An 18,676-nucleotide genomic window follows, 5' to 3' on the forward strand; every position below is an offset into this window, starting at 1 on the left:
CCCGAGGAGGAGTGTGCGTCCAGTTCAGCACAGGTGGAAAGCTATTTAACTTTTTCAGAAGACAAACAAAGACCAAAATGAAAGAAACTACTATTCCTGAGGTCCTGCTTGGTGCTGACTGGGCCCACACATTGGAAGAGTTCCAGACCATCACCGACCGGTGTGTGCCTGAGGAACAGAACTGTGGCCTGGCCATCGGTCTGAAGATGGACATTATGGCCCAGAATAGCATCTCGTTCACACTACATGTCACCATTATAACTATTTCTATTGCACTCAGAGAGCTTTACATCTTTAAATCTCCGTCCCACTCTCGCCTCTCTGTCCTCGGCCTCCTACCCTGTTCCAATGAAGCTCAACGCAAGATCATCTTTCTATTGAGCGTTTTACAGCCTTCCGGCTTTAACAACTTTAGATCTTAACCACCCCTCCCATTTCCTCTCAGGCAGCAGGAGCTGGTAATGGAGGCTGGCTCAGCAGAGCCACGGGAAGTGGAGGAGGTGTGCGGTGGTGCTTGGGCTGGGGATCCTCTGTCGGTTCACAGTCGGCGGGGTAGGTCCACATCCCTGGGGTCTACCCGCCTTTCTTCCGCCACATTCCCGGGACACGGGAACTTTTTTATCTTTGTCAGATTTTCCATGCTTCCCTCTCGCTCTGTTATTCTGCTGTAACTATTTACATCTCCTCTGGACTTCTATACTTGGCTCCTTATCAACTTATTTTGCCTTGCACGACCATCACTCGTGTCATTTACTCACTCCTGCTCGCCACCTTATCACAGACCAAGTTAATAAACTGATATTCCCAAATAGTAATTAAACAGACGTGAAAAGGAGAGAAGTCTAATTCACCACCCTTAAATCGGCTCTTAAGGGGCACGTTTGGGGGAAGGGGCAGAATATGAAGGGATCTGAGAGAAGCAGGGACCAATGTTTAATTCATTGGGAATAAATTGAACAACGACCCAAAGATTATACCCTTTTGTTCTTTCCCTGCCCCCTTTTCCCTGGGTCTGCACTCGCTTAAAGGCTCTTCATCGAATCTTGCAGCAGAGAAGGAGGCCATTCGGCCCATCGTGCCTGTACTGGGTCTTTAGATGTGGAGATGCCGGTGATGGACTGGGGTTGACAATTGTAAACAATTTTACAACACCAAGTTATAGTCCAGCAATTTTATTTTAAATTCACAAGCTTTCGGAGACTTCCTCCTTCCTCAGGTCTTTAGAGCCATTCAATTAGTCCCACAGCCCCGCGCAGCTGCTCCTCCCACCGCTGAGTGGCGCTGTCGCCGATGCTATCGACTCGGCCTCCTCCGATCGCAGCGCCCCCCAGCGGCCGGAGGACTCCTCCGAGCGCAGCGCCCCCTGCGGCCGGAGGACTCCTCCGAGCGCAGCGCCCCCAGCGGCTGGGGGACTCCTCCCAACGCAGCGCCCCCCAGCGGCCGGAGGACTCCGCCGAGCGCAGTGCCCCCCAGCGGCCGGAGGACTCCGCCGAGCGCAGCGCCCACCAGCGGCCGGTGGACTCCTCCCAACGCAGCGCCCCCCAGCGGCCGGTGGACTCCTCCTAATGGCGCGCCCCCCAGCGGCCGGTGGACTCCTCCTAATGGCGCGCCCCCCAGCTGCCGGAGGACTCCTCCGAGCGCAGCGCCCCCCAGCGGCCGGAGGACCGAACAGTGGCTGTTTTTGCGGTACCGGGATGCGGGCCCACACTTTCCCTTCAGCAGTCTGATGGCGTCTTTCCGCGCTCTCGGGGCCTTGCGCCGGGACTTTTACTCGCACTTTGTCCGCAAAAGGTTCGGGTTGTGCAGCAGGAGCCGCAACCAGAACCAGGGCCGGGCCGGGCCTAAAGCAGGAACCGCGAGCTCGGGTACGGTGCAACCGGGGGTGACCGAACTGGACAGGGCGGATGCTTGGGTGAGAAGAGCTGGGAGTCGTGAACTAAATCAGTAAATAAGATAAAAATTACACAAAATGAAACATAGAATGGAGCCAATAAAATTAATATACAAATAAAATATAAAAATACAAAATATGTTAATGTTTAAAATATATTGTATAATATAAACAGTTTGAAAGTTAAATAAAATGCAGAAAATACTTCACGTAATAAATAAATCTCACATTGTGGGCGTTATCACCAGAGTGTGACGGTTATACCGTTACAGGAAGTAAGTGTGACCGTGACAGGAAGTACCCGCACCACCTGACTCTCACCGGGTTACTAGCTGACCTCCCCCCGCCCTAAGGTTGCTCACGGCGAGGCAGAGGCTGCGCCAAAGTGTGACCGCCGTAGTGTGACAGGAAGTAGGCGTGATGCTTATTGGAGGCACATAACGTTTAATATAAGGAAGGATTAAAATATTGGATCTCGCACGGTGTTGCTCACGGTGAGTTGGATGACGCTGGTTTGTAAAGGCAGGAGGTGCTACTCCGTGTGACGCACAGTGTGTTAATCTGCTGCCGAGGTACAGCTGTTTATAACGTGGGCTGCCCCTTTAAGGCCGGAAAGTACAAATCTTGGGAATTGCGAGATCTTTAGTCGATTAGAGATTAATTGTTGGTTAGAGAAGTTTGCAGATTGGCAGAGCCTCCATTGGTGGGAGGGTGAAATTACAGTGTGACAAGTTTACATAGACATTTCCCATTGTAAATGTGGACACAGAAATTTATAATTGAAATGTTGACAGGAAGTGCATGTAGACATAAGATTTTTATATATAACACAGTTAGATACAATATGTGTCATACTGTGTATATATATATATATATATAAATATAATGTGCTACTTCATTGCTCTGACCTTTGTATAATAAATAGGAATATAATTTTATAATAAATGAACCTCTCATTCTGATCAGGAATTCACCAGCAACTACAAGCACTTGTGCAGCAGCCTTAACGGGACAGATCAGGTTAGCGACTAAACATCTCAACCGTGCTCCAGATCCTCTGAGCAATGCCACGGGAGCTCTGCTGGTAGTAAAGTGACTGATGTATAAATACAATATCTATAAAAGTCAAAGTGTTTGTTTGAGCTTTTTAGCGACTAGTACGTTAATCCTGCAGCCCGGAGAAGTGGTGAGGGGTCAGTGCTCCTCTGGATCAACCAGTGAGCAGTGACGCTGCCCAGTGTTGGGTGAGTTAGAAGCTCCAATACATTAGCTGGACCAATAATAAAGGACTCCGCCAACATGTACTGAGGATATTTTGGATTGAGTTTTCGTGTCCTCTGCTCCCTGGTATGGTGGTGCGATTAGTCCGGTCCTGTCCAAATTGGATCTGCTCACGGCTGGTCTGTATGGTTGTTTCACCAAATGTCTTTCTTTTTGCAGATGATCAGAAAAGCTCATGAAACAGGTATGAAAATCTGAATTTTTTTACATAGATATAATTTTAAATGATTTCATGTGACATTTTCTGGCAAACAAAAAGAAATGGCTTCCTGATTCAGTGTAGTTCTGTCCACTTTCGTTGATTTTCTGGGATTTTCTGTTTGCAAAAACAGGGTTTTTGCCAATAATTCCAGTTTTTTTTTGCCAATCTCCCCAATACACAAAAAGTGCAATTTATTCTTAAATGCTGGATAGCTTCCCCATAGTGGCTCATAGAATTCTCTACCCCAGAGGGCTGTGGATGCTGAGTCATTGAAAATATTCAAGACTGAGATCGATAGATTTCTGGACTCGGGGGGGAATCGAGGGATACGGGGATCGGGCGGGAAAGTGGAGTTGAGGTCGAAGATCAGCCATGATCTGATTGAATGGCGGAGCAGGCTCGAGGGGCCGAATGGCCTACTTACCTGCTCCTATTTCTAATGTTCTTATTTGGCAATGAAAGCAGGAACTGAGCAATACGAAGCAGGAGGGCCCTGGGTTCCATCCCCGGTCTGTGCCAAATTGTCTGCTGACCTCAGTCGGGGTAGGAGTTGGGGTGCTAGAGCTGGCACAAGAGCCCCTGAGCTATGGGCCAAGTAAAATCAGCCAGGTTTCCCTTGATCACCATCTTAGCGACTGCTGCTGGAAAGTGTTTTATGTTTGGATGTCAGGTGAGGGCAGGATTGGACTCGGCTGTGATGCCGTCATAGACGAATAGCCTGTCCACACTGGCTGGGCTCACGTGGGATCGTACCCCAGTGAGAGTTAGCACCTTCGGTGATGTGGGGTGGGGGGAGAATAAAAGGAACAGGAATTGAGCTCTCTGGTACAGTATTGTGATGTTACCCTGCTTCTGTTTTCCATAGGGTTCCTCTCCTGGTTTCGGAACGGACTGCTGGCAACTGGAGTGGGAGTGATATCCTACATGCAGAGCGATACAGGGAGAGAGGCGGCTTATGGTGAGTAGCAGCACACCAAGCAACTTCGCCATGCGCCTGCCCCTTAGTTTGTACCCCTCAATATCGGCAGCCATGCTTTCCTCAAACCAACTGCATCTCCTCCAATGGCTTCTCTTCCCACTCCCACACCGTTACCTCTGGAGTCCCCCAAGGATCTATCCCCGGCCCCCTCCTATTTCTCCGACATGCTGCCCCTCGTGATATCACCTTAATATCTCCTTATGTGGCTCGGTGCCAAATTTTGTTTGATAATTGCACCTGTGAAGCCCCTTGGGACGTTTTACTATGTTAAAGGCGCTATATAAATGCAAGTTGTTGTTGTTGCATTACATTGGCTAATAAATATTTTACTTGCAAGCCTGTAAGCAATTTAAGTCTCAGACTGTGGGCAGATCAACAACAACCTGCATTTATATAGCGCCTTTAACGTAGTAAAACGTCCCAAGGGGCTTCACAGGTGCAATTATCAAACAAAATTTGACTCCGAGCCACATGAGATATTGGGACAGGTGACCAAAAGCTTGGACAAAGAGGTAGGTTTTAAGGAGCGTTTTAAAGGAGGAGAGAGAGGCGGAGAGGTTTAGGGAGGGAATTCCAGAGCTTAGGGCCCAGGCAGCTGAAGGCACAGCCGCCAATGGTGGAGCGATTAAAATGGGGGGACGTGCAGGAGGCCGGAATTGACAGTCTCCTGGATCGCCCGGGTTTTGTTTGTTTTCCACTCATGCACTGAGCCATTGAAGGAACGCTAATATTACTGCAATAACATCAGGGTTTGTTTTTATTCATTTGTTGTCGGGTTACAGATGACACTCGCAAGCCTGCGTTTACAGCCTGTCCTTAGTTGCTCTGATTGTGCTTTGTGGCGATTTGTCTTTTCAGCTGAGTGGACTGCGAGGTCATGTGGGAGGGCATTAAGTGCCACCCATGTAGTGTGGGACTGGAGTTAGGGGTGGGCCAGACTGGGTGGGGGTGGGCAGGCAGATTTTTCCGACAATCCGGCAGCTTTCATGGACATTTCTGTCTCGTGCCAGCTCACAAAGCATATGGTCCAAGCAATATACTCGGCTCAGGAACGAGGACCAGTACAGTGGAAATATTGTAAATTGCATTTAACCTTTCGTAGGCTATGAGTTTATTTTTGTCAGACAAAAGAGGTTGGTGTTGGTGGCCTGTGCAATGAGGTAACTTCTTGTGCAAAACTCTGAGTGATAATGGAATGAAAGGTGATGAAATTCCCACTGTGTCACCAAATGACTCACTGGCACATTGGGGCAGTTATGAAGGGGAAGTGTAGAGGGAGCTTTACTCTGTATCTAACCCTGTACCTGCCCTGGGAGTGTTTGATGGGACAGTGTAGAGGGAGCTTTACTCTGTATCTAACCCTGTACCTGCCCTGGGAGTGTTTGATGGGACAGTGCAGAGGGAGCTTTACTCTGTATCTAACCCGTGCTGTACCTGCCCTGGGAGTGTTTGATGGGACAGTGTGGAGGGAGCTTTACTCTGTATCTAACCCGTGCTGTACCTGCCCTGGGAGTGTTTGATGGGACAGTGTAGAGGGAGCTTTACTCTGTATCTAACCCGTGCTGTACCTGCCCTGGGAGTGTTTGATGGGACAGTGTAGAGGGAGCTTTACTCTGTATCTAACCCGTGCTGTACCTGCCCTGGGAGTGTTTGATGGGACAGTGTAGAGGGAGCTTTACTCTGTATCTAATCCTGTACCTGCCCTGGGAGTGTTTGATGGGACAGTGTAGAGGGAGCTTTACTCTGTATCTAACCCTGTACCTGCCCTGGGAGTGTTTGATGGGACAGTGCAGAGGGAGCTTTACTCTGTATCTAACCCGTGCTGTACCTGCCCTGGGAGTGTTTGATGGGACAGTGTGGAGGGAGCTTTACTCTGTATCTAACCCGTGCTGTACCTGCCCTGGGAGTGTTTGATGGGACAGTGTGGAGGGAGCTTTACTCTGTATCTAACCCGTGCTGTACCTGCCCTGGGAGTGTTTGATGGGACAGTGTAGAGGGAGCTTTACTCTGTATCTAACCCGTGCTGTACCTGCCCTGGGAGTGTTTGATGGGACAGTGTAGAGGGAGCTTTACTCTGTATCTAACCCGTGCTGTACCTGCCCTGGGAGTGTTTGATGGGACAGTGTAGAGGGAGCTTTACTCTGTATCTAATCCTGTACCTGCCCTGGGAGTGTTTGATGGGACAGTGTAGAGGGAGCTTTACTCTGTATCTAACCCGTGCTGTACCTGCCCTGGGAGTGTTTGATGGGACAGTGTGGAGGGAGCTTTACTCTGTATCTAACCCGTGCTGTACCTGCCCTGGGAGTGTTTGATGGGACAGTGTAGAGGGAGCTTTACTCTGTATCTAACCCGTGCTGTACCTGCCCTGGGAGTGTTTGATGGGACAGTGTAGAGGGAGCTTTACTCTGTATCTAACCCGTGCTGTACCTGCCCTGGGAGTGTTTGATGGGACATTGCAAAAACATTACGCAGTGCAGTTTACCCTCAACTCCCCTTATCACCAGAGATCGATGCAGCTGCTTTGTAAAGGTGCCATTTAACCTCGATTCAAACTTCTCTGGGAGCTTGTTGCACGTGTAAACTAGCCCGTGGTGGGGGAGGGCAAGTGGAGGGAGATTTCTTTCTAAACTCGAACCTTGTTCAGTCTCAGCCGCGGCTCAGTGGGTCTCACTCTCGTCTCTGAGTCAGAAGGTCGTGAGATCAAGACCCACTCCAGGGACTTGAGCACAAAATCCAGGCTGATGCTCCCACTGCCAGTGCTGAGGGAGTGCTGCACTGTCGGAGGGTCAGTACTGAGGGAGCGCTGCACTGTCGGAGGGTCAGTACTGAGGGAGCGCTGCACTGTCGGAGGGTCAGTACTGAGGGAGTGCTGCACTGTCGGAGGGTCAGTACTGAGGGAGCGCTGCACTGTCGGAGGGTCAGTACTGAGGGAGTGCTGCACTATCGGAGGGTCAGTACTGAGGGAGCGCTGCACTGTCAGAGGTGCCGTCTTTCAGGTGAGATGTTAAACTGTGACTCTGTCTGCCCTCTCAGGTGGGTGTAAAAGATCCCATGACACTATTTCAAAGACGAGCAGGGGAGTTCTCCCCGGTGTCCTGGGGCAATATTTATCCCTCAACCAACATCACTAAAAACAAATTATCTGATCATTATCCCATTGCTGTTTGTGGGACCTTGCTGCTGTGTTTCTTATCTTATAACAGTGACTACACTTGGGACGTCCTGAGGTCATGAAAGGCGCTATATAAATGCAAATCCTTTCTTTATGATACATTTATCCACTGAGCTCTCACTGAGGGACTGGACACCTGACTCACTAAATACACAAACACTTCACTGTACTCAACGTGAAGGGAGTGCTTTTGAAGGTTTTGTCTGAACGCTTTGGGACGTTTTGAGGTTGTGAAAGGCGCTGTAGGTGCCTTCCCACTCCAGAGGAAAATCAGTGCAGTACTGAGGGAGTGCTGCACTGCCGTCTTTCGGGTGAGGAGTTAATCCGAGAGCCCCATCTGGCCTCTCAGGCGGATGTAACAGATCCCACGTAAAGTGCGAGACCTTTTATTTTTTCCCTCGCGAGTCTGGTCCGTGTTGAGTTTTAAACTCCCGCTTTCCCTAACTCTGATCCTTTCTTTTCCAGGATTCTTCATCCTGGGAGGAGTGTGTGTTTCCTACGGCAGCGGCTCCTACCTTGCCAACCTCTTCCTGCTGAGGAGGATGATGATGCTGTCGGTGCCGACGGCACTGGTGGGCGGGCTGGCAGTGGGAGCCTCGGCCGTGTTCTGGCTGTGCGCCGTCTCCCTTTACATCGGACGGCTGGAGGTGGAGATAATCCACGACGAGGAATGCGACGAGTGCAAATCGAAAGAGGACGACAGCAAATCGGACAAGTGACGTGGGCAGATGGGAAAGCAAGGAGTTGGGTGTTTAGAGCTGTCTCTTGCATGTATATATATGTATTATGGGATGCACAGGCATTTAATTTCCTACAACAGTGACGACACATCAAAAGTACTTCATTGGTTGTAAAGCGCTTTGGGACGTCCTGAGGGCGTGAGAGGCGCTGGAGAAATGCAAATCCTTCTTTACTTAATCACTGCCTTCTGAGAGAAAAAAATAATTTGAAGAGCCCATGGTAGAGGTTCCTGTCCTTTACGTTCCTGCAATAGTTTGGTAGCTTGGTGCGGTGCCAAGGTTCCTAAACCAAAGTCGCCAGTCTGTGCTGAGTGGGCCTGTTTCAGCCTGCGTAGCAGTAAGGGACCCACTGCAATTGGCCCCGCCAGCCCTGGGCTCGGAAAGGGCAAAAAGGAATCGAGCCTGAGATCACGTTCAGTGACCCCACCCCCCCGTGGCCCCCCCCCCAATGCCCCTCCCCTCCCCCCCCCCCCCCCGTGTTGTAACTTGTGTGTACGTCGGATGCGGATAGAATTAGGAGTGGCTGCGATACCTCCCCACGGTCGAATAGCCTGCCGCCACTCCCTGTCTGGACTGGTGCGTGAAGAATGGCTGTGGGTGGAGGCACCGAAAGGCGCCTTCGGATGAGGGCAGGAATATTGGGAATAAATAAAGCTTAGTTTGCGATGGGCCCAATGGTGCCCCTCCTGTACTGTTTCATTCGATCATTTTACTTGCTGCCAGTGGACCGGTGCCTCTTATCGCTCGCTGCTCCTCTCGTCCACCCTTCGTGCCGCCCTCATTCACAGTTTCGGTGTGACAAAGGCAACCTTCCATCTCGGATTATTTATAGACATCTCCCTGAGATATGTTTTTAAAAAAAAACTCTCAAAGCTCAGCTGCTGGAGTTAGGAGCTCGAGCAGCGAGCACTTCACCAGCTGCTCACATTCTTCTGCATTTCAAAACAAAAAAAAAAGAAAAACCGAATGAAATAAAATTCGGGTTGTAAAACTCCGAAACGTGTGCTTGTTGTCCGTGTGCAAAGTTCGGTATCGGCTTGGGAACGATCGGCGACGGCCCCCCTCCGTTCCCAACAACAAGACAGCGGAAGCTTGAAGGTGCTGCATCCCAGAGAAAAGGGATCGATCGGCTTTGAATTTAGTGAGAAGGCAGCGATGTGTTTAGATGTGTACAAGTTAATATGTGCATGTACTCTACGGTGTGTACATGAAGTGTTTGTGGGAGGGGGGGGTTACCTGTGTATTTTAAGTATATATGTATATATGCGTTCCATCATCATCAACCAACATCACTAAAACAGGTTATCTGGTCATTTATCTCATTGTTGTTTGTGGGATCTTGCTGTGCGCAAATTGCCTTCAACACGTCAAAAGTGCATATTGGCTGTAAAGCGCTTTGGGACATCCTGAGGCCGTGAAAGGCGCTATAAAAATGCAAGTCTTCGTTACGCACCGAGCCACCAGTTGGTGCCATTTGCTGCTTTTCTGTTCACCTTCGCTGGTTAATTTACCACTTTTACTCTGCTGAAGTGCTGTGCAAAAAAGCAAGAAACCAGACAACAGCTATTAAAAGACAGCCCACAGACGGGGAGGAGTGTTGTTAGTTTGTATTTTTTGTTTTTGAACCTTGATCAAATCAAGAGTTTTTTTTGTCTTTTTTTTTGTCTCCAGTTTAATGCCAATCTGCACTCACAGGTCAGACTCGGCCACATCGAATGTTTAACATTTATACAGTTTACATGGGGGGGGTGATGAAGTGCATCGGGTAACGGCACCTTCTGACAAGTGCTTAGAAACAGCTTACGTCTTACGAACAAAGTACAGTGAGAAGCAACAATGAGCCAGTCAGTGTGGATTAAACAGACAGGGGGTCACTTCAGTCTCTCGTCCTCTTGCTTAAGGAAATGTTTTCAGACAGATTCCCTCCCCCCTCCCCACCCCAAGAAAGTGGCATCACTGTCCATCCTGGGCTTGTGCTGGGGATGCCAGTGGGACAAGCCAGAGACTCTCAGCTCAATAATCGATCACGGGTAAACTACAGTAAAATACAATATATACACCGCACCCCCAACATCTGATTTTACCCATTCCAAATACATACACGCACCAGTACGAATCATAAAGGGGCTTTTCCCCATCCCCCTCCTCTCCTGAAGGTTCTGGCTGGGATACTATTCCATGGTTATGAGCTGCTCCCTTCCTGTTCCCCCTTTCCCCCTCCCAGTGCCTCACCCAAGTGCCCATTCTTCTGGTCTGAGTCCAGTGGGTGTCAGTCCACCAGGGAGGGTGGCAGGGCTGGGCCCGAGCCCAAGCTTCCCACTTTTCAACGTGGAGAAGTCGCCATGAGGGGTCAGGCAGGCTGGCCACTCTGCCTCCGCCAAGCTCAGGCCAGGTGTTGCCCCCCTGACTCACGTCCATGTCTAGATCGGCACAGACTAGCAAGCAAATATGGCACCTTCTGCACCGCTTAGCAATGCACTGAGCTGTGCCCACAGTATTGTAGGAGAATAAGCCAGTGTGGGATGCAACGTATACACTTGATTTTACGGTACTTTCTATAGCAGGGGTGTCCAAATAATGCTTCAGTCCCTGCCCTTTCACCCCCGCCCCGTCCCCCCCACAACGAGCTCTGGTAATGTGGCCCAAGAAACCCTGCTAACTGTTTCCTTTTATATTTCCTACTTGCTGATTTGTCCTGTTTGAATTTTGTGGGTGTGGAAGTTTGGAAAGGGCTGCTCTTCGCCCCGTCTGCCCTCTCAGGTGGATGTAAAAGATCCCATGGCACTATTCTGAAGAAGAGCAGGGGAGTTCTCCCCGGTGTCCTGGGCCAATATTTAGCCCTCAACCGACATCACAGAAAACAGATTATCTGGTCATTGTCACATTCATGTTTGTGGGATCTTGCTGTGCGCAAATTGGCTGCCATGTTTCCTACATTACAACAGTGACTACACTTCAAAAGTACTTCACTGGCTGTAAAGCACATTGGGACATCCTGAGGTTGTGAAAGGTGCTATAGAAATGCAAGTCTTGTTTTCTAATTAAATTCTAAATCAGAAACCCAGGATCAGCAAGTTGGGATAAGCAGAAATTAACGGGAACAGGATGAATCTTTACCTGACCTCTCTCTTACCCTCTCCCCCCTCCCCCCCCCCGCCGGAATCAGGCTCAGAACGACAAAATTCTTGGACACCCCCTGCACTACAGGAACTCAAAAGGTGAAAATACAGTTTTCTTGTAACAAAATATACATTTATAATCACAATTCTTTTTTAAAAAAAACATGTACTCGTGAATAAAACCCAACGTGAGACAGACCCATTCAGAAGAGTTGAAGTACTTTTACAGGCTTGTCTGGGCAGAACTAGGAAATAGTTCGCACCTTCTCAGGCCACTTGCTGGAGCGTAACAGTGAGCCAAAAGTGGCAGTCAAGGGTCAAAGGTGAAAAGAATGCCACAGGGAGGCAGGAATCGAGGAACACACTTTCTGTCTCTTCAACTCTGCACCTTCTCCCATGACGTTTAAACATAGAATCGTCCATCAGCTGAGGTGGGGATGTTATGGTCGCATCGGGCCTGGGGATGCCAACTCTGGCTGGATGTATTCCTGAAGGTATCATCACATGACCTCCTCCCTCCTCCCCGTTCCCGCCCCCCCCCACATTGGTCGCCCAGCGTGTCCATTCTCAGGGCACCACACCCCTATGATTTCTCTCCCGGGTGTTTGCTCCCAGCAGTGTCCTGGAGAATAATCTTCAATTCCTGGAGACTCCAGGGCCAATCCTGGAGGGTTGGCAACCCTAATCGGGGCCAGGGAAAGGGAAGAGGGGACCAAAGCACAAAGTCAGCAGGCCCTACAGGCCATCTTATGGGGGGGGGGGGGGAAGGGGGATCCAGCCAGACCAGAAGGGCCTGTTTAGCGACCCAGCGAAAAACCTTGCTAGATGGGAACGCAGCTCCCCCTTGAAGAAAGGCTCTGTGCCCGGGGGGATGGGGGGTCACAGATCGAGGAAGGCTCTGTGTCGGGGGGGTCACAGATCGGAGAATTAAGCCCTTCACCTCGACCCAGGGGAACTCATTCTAACCCTCGGTCACCGATCACAAGCAGCTGCAGCAAAAACCTCACCCTTTCAAGACAGACTTCCAGCAGGAGTCAGTTAACCTGCGTTCAGGACACCACTTTTTTGTTACCAATTTACAAACAAGAACTAGATTTTATTTTAACCCTTACAACACTGCTGTCAAGTCATCTCGCCAGGGAACAACGGAGTTTCCCGGGATTAAAGCTTGATCCTAACTTTCTGAGCCGTGACTGGATGAAATAACATTTGGTGTAACCTTGAGTCAACTGGAGGGTAATCTTTAAAAAATATATTAATTCTCGGGATGTGGCGAGGCTGTGTTTATTGCCTATCCCTAGTTGCCCTGGATACAGCTGTGTTGATGTGGGGACTGGAGTCACATTTAGGCCCAGACCAGGTAAGGACGGCAGGTTTCATTCCCTGAAGGGGATTAGTGAACCAGTTGGGTTTTTACAACAATCCGGCAGCTTCACAGTCACTTTTACTGATAATTCCAGATTTTTTAAGACTCAATTCAAATTCTCAACCTTTTCTGGGGGGATCTGAACTCATGTTCTACTGGATTATTAATCCAGTAACATAACCACTACACCACTGTATCCATAAACAATGTGGGTTCCGTTTCTAAAACAGACATAAGGATGCCAGAAGAGCACAGGTAAAGTAGTTAAATAAGTTTTACATTGGTTGAAATTTATGAACTGATTAAAATGGTCTGTCTTTCTTGGGAGGGGTGAGGGCACAGTGTCATAGTCTGTACAGCACAGAAGGAGGCCATTCGGCCCATTGTGCCTGTGCCGGCTCTTTGAAAGAGCTATCCAATTAGTCCCACTCCTCCTGCTCTTTCCCCATGGCCCTGTAAATTTTTTCCCTTCAAGTATTTATCCAATTCCCTTTTGAAAGTTATTATTGAATCTGCTTCCACCGCCCTTTCAGGCAGCCCATTCCAGATCATAACAACTCGCTGCGTAAAAAAATGTTTCCTCATGTCACCTCTGGCTCTTTTGCCAATCAGCAGGTAAGTGGGGTCTGTTTAGGGGTGAGGAGGTGTCTGGCAGAACCAAGTGAACCCTCTGTGGCAGACTCAGTACTTCAAAGCCTAGACCAGGCCGCAGTGCTCCAGTTGACGAGTGACCAGCCAGCCTGGCTCACTAGGTGTCAGTTGGTCTCACTCTTGTCTCCGAGTCAGAAGGATCAAGTCGCTGTTCAGAGCCTTGAGCACAAAATCTAGGCTGACACTTCCAGTGCCGTACTGAGGCAGTGCTACACTGTCGGAGGTGCCGTCTTTTGGCTGAGACGTTAAACCGAGGGCCCCTTAGGTGGACGTAAAAGATCCCATGGCACTATTTTGATGAAGAGCAGGGGAGTTTTCCCCGGTGTCCTGGTCCAATATCTATCCCTCAACCAACATCACTAAAAAAACAGGTCTACACTTCAAAAAGTATTTCATTGGCCGGGAAGAGCTTTGGGATGTTCTGAGGTTGTGAAAGGCGCTATATAAATGCAAGTTCTTTTTCGCTAATGGGAACCTGGAAGGGTAGACCAGCTGCTGAGGGCTAGGATTCTTCCCGCTCCAATCTCGATGACCCTGCAAGCCGGTGCCCTTAATGGGGGTCAGTGTCCCAGGCTGGAAAAGCAGTGGGAAGTTCATCTCCACCAGTGAGTTACGCTGGCTATAACCTAGCAGCAAGTTGCACAGACTTGGAGGTCCTTAAGACTTGGCACTTACAACAGGTGAGACGCTCCCAATAGTTAGAAATAAAAGCAAAGTTAAAATAAAACGGAAAAAGTGTGCAAATTGGAAAGAATGAAAAGCAAAAGATAAAATGAGAAGAGTTAATAAAAAATATCGTATTTTTTGAAGTGCTCATTTTATTCGTACAGGATTAATATCACAGCACTAAGCTATTCCTGACACTGAATAGCATTATTGTTGTAATATTCTAGTTTGCTTTAGTCTCATCGAAAACTACCTGTGCCCAAGAAGCCTGGACAGTCCCTGGACCCGCTGGCAGTCTAAGGGTTAAATCCTTGTGGCCTGTGTGAAACCATTTGTGCAATACCACCATTTGCTGGTGGAAAGAGTTTGGGCACTTATTTCTTTTAACAAAACTTAAAAGCTGCCTCATTAAAAGGACGATTCTAATTTGTTCTTTGCTCATTGCGAATACTGATAATCTATCAGAGAAACACACTTTCATATCTTAAAATTCATAACTTCTATCAGTGTTTCTCGCTTTTCACCAACACTGAAATTGGGTGCAAAATTCTGCATTAAAATTGTGACACATATTTTGTCTCTTTTTTGTAACCTCTCTCATATTTACATTAAGGAGCAGCAGAAGCATTTAATTTTACTCTCCTTTGGGTGGACAGGAATGTTACGCCCTCCTTAGTACCGAATAAAACTGTGTTTCTTAATTTGTGTAATACTTCTTCTCCAGTGAAAGGTGCTGTTGCACTCTGTGAATAGTTCAGTGCAAAAATGTTTGGCTTGTGGGATTTTCCACTACTGTCGGCACAAATATGGCCCTTTAGAGGGGAGTAAAAATTCACAATCCTTGCTTTGTCTCTAACCTGGGTAGTAAGACCTCCCCTCACCACCCCGCCCTCACTATTTCTGCAAATATGGTTATTCGCCAAAATTAATCCACACCTTAGTGTTCATTATTGCTATTACAAGATGCCTCAGACCAATGAACATTGATTTGTAAAAAAAAAAATCAAGAAAGAAAAATAAACTCCTATCAGGTGCATTGTACAGTCCAACAACGCATACCTTTCGGCCAATCGCTGTTCAGGAACAAAGCCGTGGCTTCATAAGCAGCGTTTGTACTACCCTGATTTTTGTACGTCAGAGCGGCTCAGTGGGTCGCTCTCTCGCCTCTGAGTCAGGACGTCGTGGGTTCGAGTCCCACTCCAGAAAATTCACCACAAAATCTAAGCTGACACTTCCAGTGACGTACTGAGGCAGTGCTGCACTGTCAGAGGTGCCGTCTTTCGGCTGAGACATTAAACCGAGGCCCCGTCTGACCTCTTAGGTGGACGTAAAAGATCCCATGGCATTATTTTGAAGAAAAGCAGGGGAGTTCTCCCTGGTGTCCTGGGGCCAATATTTATCCCTCAACCAACATCACTAAAAAACAGATGATCTGGTCATTATCTCATTGCTGTTTGTGGGATCTTGCTGTGCGCAAATTGGCTGCCGCGTTTCCTACATTACAACAGTGACTACACTTCAAAAAGTACTTCATTGGCTGTAAAGCGCTTCGGGACGTCCTGAGGTCATGAAAGGCGCTATATAAATGCAAGTTCTTGCTTGCTTTGTATGTGTTTTTCTTTTAAAAGGCAAACCCGTACAAACCTTAACCCACAGTCAGGACCTTCTGATCTACGTTACGAAGCAGAAGCCTTGGGAACAACATGCAGTCTTAAAACTCTCCCGGGACTTGAGTTTACACCGTGATCAAATTCAATGGGAGCCTATTCCCACTTCTCCAAATACACCTTCCCCCCCACTTTACCCCTCGAATGGCTCAGTGGGGAAATGCACTGAGTCGGAAGATTTCACATTCGCTCCCAATTCTGCACCGAGTTGGCTGATCTCAGAATGGGCACTGCACTTGGTGATGCCTCTGTGGTTGAAATGCCTGAGGAACAGCGATCTCTGTGCCGTTCTGTTTGGTTTTATTTCTAAAGAATATTGATGACAGGCATTATGCAAATTTCATCATTGGAAATTTACAAGGAATGGTTTTTGGCGGAGATGGGATGATGACGTAGGGTTTGAGAGGGGACAGCCCTCAAGTCTGGGAAAAGGTTAAAGTTCACATTGTGGCCACTATTCCGGCTTCCCTCACTGTTGGCATTAGCTGTGACCTGGATCTGTCCATCACTCTTTAAATTAGAGATTTCACAAACTACCAGAACAATTTCCCATCCTTTACACACGGTGTCAACTTTGTAAGTCAGGTACAGAATGACAGGTTAGATACAGAGTAAAGCTCCCTCTACACTGTCCCATCAAACACTCCCAGGGCAGGTACAGCACGGGTTAGATACAGAGTAAAGCTCCCTCTACACTGTCCCATCAAACACTCCCAGGGCAGGTACAGGGTTAGATACAGAGTAAAGCTCCCTCTACACTGTCCCATCAAACACTCCCAGGGCAGATACAGCACGGGTTAGATACAGAGTAAAGCTCCCTCTACACTGTCCCATCAAACACTCCCAGGGCAGGTACAGCACGGGTTAGATACAGAGTAAAGCTCCCTCTACACTGTCCCATCAAACACTCCCAGGGCAGATACAGCACGGGTTAGATACAGAGTAAATCTCCCTCTACACTGTCCCATCAAACACTCCCAGGGCAGGTACAGCACGGGTTAGATACAGAGTAAAGCTCCCTCTACACTGTCCCATCAAACACTCCCAGGGCAGGTACAGCACGGGTTAGATACAGAGTAAAGCTCCCTCTACACTGTCCCATCAAACACTCCCAGGGCAGATACAGCACGGGTTAGATACAGAGTAAAGCTCCCTCTACACTGTCCCATCAAACACTCCCAGGGCAGGTACAGCATGGGTTAGATACAGAGTAAAGCTCCCTGTAAAATGCCTCAAGTATGTGCCTTAACCCCAACTCTGGGAGAGCTGCTCCACTCACTCACTCTCCCTCACTCTCACACAACCCCCCGCTCCCCCTAATGTAGGATGCTGAATTCTCATTTCCCACACCAGCCATCAGTACAGCTGAGTGTGAGAGTGAGTGAGAGGAGGAGAGAGAGGGAGAGAGAGGGAGAGAGAGAGGGAGAGGAGAGAGAGAGTGAGGGAGAGAGTGAGAGGAGGAGAGAGGGAGAGAGTGAGGGAGAGAGAGAGGGAGAGAGTGAGAGGAGGAGAGAGAAAGAGAGGGAGAGAGTGAGAGAGAGAGGGAGAGAGTGAGAGGAGGAGAGAGAGAGAGGGGGAAAGAGTGAGGGAGAGAGAGTGAGAGGAGAGAGTGAGGGAGAGGGAGAGAGAGAGAGTGAGAGGAGAGAGTGAGGGAGAGGGAGAGAGAGAGAGTGAAAGGAGAGAGAGTGAGGGAGAGAGTGAGAGGAGGAGAGAGAGAGGGAGAGAGTGAGGGAGAGAGTGAGGGAGAGAGTGAGAGGAAGAGAGAGAGAGAGGGAGAGAGTGAGAGAAGGAGAGAGAGAGGGAGAGAGTGAGAGGAGGAGAGAGTGAGGGAGGGAGTGAGAAGAGAGAGTGAGGGAAGGTTAAATGAGATAACCTACCCTCGTTCTGATGAATCTGTATGGTGCGTCTGTATTAATGTATCGCATTGAAACAAAGTGTTCCAATATTTTTTTTAAAGCATGCTCAATGCTCCGTGACTAATCCCCAGTCTGGTGTGTCTGCAGCTATCTCCTTCTCTCTCTCCCCCTCTCTCTTTCCCTTTTATGAGCCTGGCACCATGAGGTGCATAACTGGCTGAGTCACCACGGTGTGAGGTCGATCGAACTTTCCACCTGGACGTTTAGCTCCGTGGGCAGGAACCGCCCAACAAACCAGCCGGGAGTGACTCAGAGACGGCCAAGTTATTCCTGGACGGGCTAACAAGGCAACTTCAACCGTGTCATCGATACGACCCTAACTCCCCCCTCCGCGCCCCCCTCGGTTTTCCTAAAACCAGTAACTTACGCTAGTGATCATCATCAATTGCTCTTTATACCTCGTCCAGGCGCCCGAGCTTCACGTGTGACCCCAGACACTGACCCCTGACCCTGCGCTCTCTTGACCTGCATGTGCACAATGATAGCGGCCAGGAGCTGGCTGGTTGGTGCTCATCCCATGCCCCCCTCCCCCTCCTGGGTCCCGAGGCCAGTGTAACACCCCTGACCGACACTTGGTTAACAGTTGCCAACTCCGTCCAGACTGCAGATCAAACCCCAGGACCCCCCTCCCCTTCCCTCCTGGTCTGCATGAATCAATATCAGATTGTGTGCCGATGTTTCCTGGGGGTGAGAGTGGGAGGAGGAGGCGTGACAGAGCTCGCCATCGAATGGCGCCGATCTCCACGGGCGTCGGTAACTCATGGCGATTAGAAAAAAAAACAAACAGCGATTAAATACGCTGGGTCTCCCACTGACCACCGGGGAAAGGTCGTTTGCAGAAATCGAGAGGCTCTCGGCACGGCCCAGGAACCCGTGAGGATTTACACTTAACTGGTTAGGAAGCGCAGTCTGCCCGGGAACAGACGGGGCGATGACCCCGTGTACAGACGCGGAATCTTCCCGATAAACAGGAACTGGCCTAGCCCCGAAAACGTCCCAGATATCAATTACAGTAAGAGATGATAC

General features: G+C 49.1%; 1 protein-coding gene across 1 annotated transcript; it reads left to right on the forward strand.

Annotated features, from left to right (window-relative positions):
• The first annotated feature begins 1,652 nt into the window (after nt 1–1,652).
• Nucleotides 1,653–9,582, forward strand: tmem160 (transmembrane protein 160). The gene is made up of 4 exons (XM_067974833.1): nt 1,653–1,912; nt 3,332–3,356; nt 4,240–4,332; nt 7,991–9,582. Exons 1-4 carry the CDS (start codon nt 1,727–1,729, stop codon nt 8,242–8,244), a joined length of 558 nt encoding a protein of 185 aa, XP_067830934.1. The 5' UTR covers nt 1,653–1,726; the 3' UTR covers nt 8,245–9,582.
• Nucleotides 9,583–18,676: the final 9,094 nt, after the last annotated feature.

This window comes from Heptranchias perlo, chromosome 41 (genome assembly GCF_035084215.1).
Source record: "Heptranchias perlo isolate sHepPer1 chromosome 41, sHepPer1.hap1, whole genome shotgun sequence".
Classification (NCBI taxonomy): domain Eukaryota; kingdom Metazoa; phylum Chordata; class Chondrichthyes; order Hexanchiformes; family Hexanchidae; genus Heptranchias; species Heptranchias perlo.

Coding starts and splice junctions, on each gene's coding strand:
- tmem160 (XM_067974833.1), top strand. CDS start 1,727: ATGGCGTCTTTCCGCGCTCTCGGGGCCTTGCGCCGGGACTTTTACTCG. Junction 1,913..3,331: donor TGGACAGGGCGGATGCTTGG/GTGAGAAGAGCT, acceptor TTCTTTTTGCAG/ATGATCAGAAAAGCTCATGA. Junction 3,357..4,239: donor CAGAAAAGCTCATGAAACAG/GTATGAAAATCT, acceptor TGTTTTCCATAG/GGTTCCTCTCCTGGTTTCGG.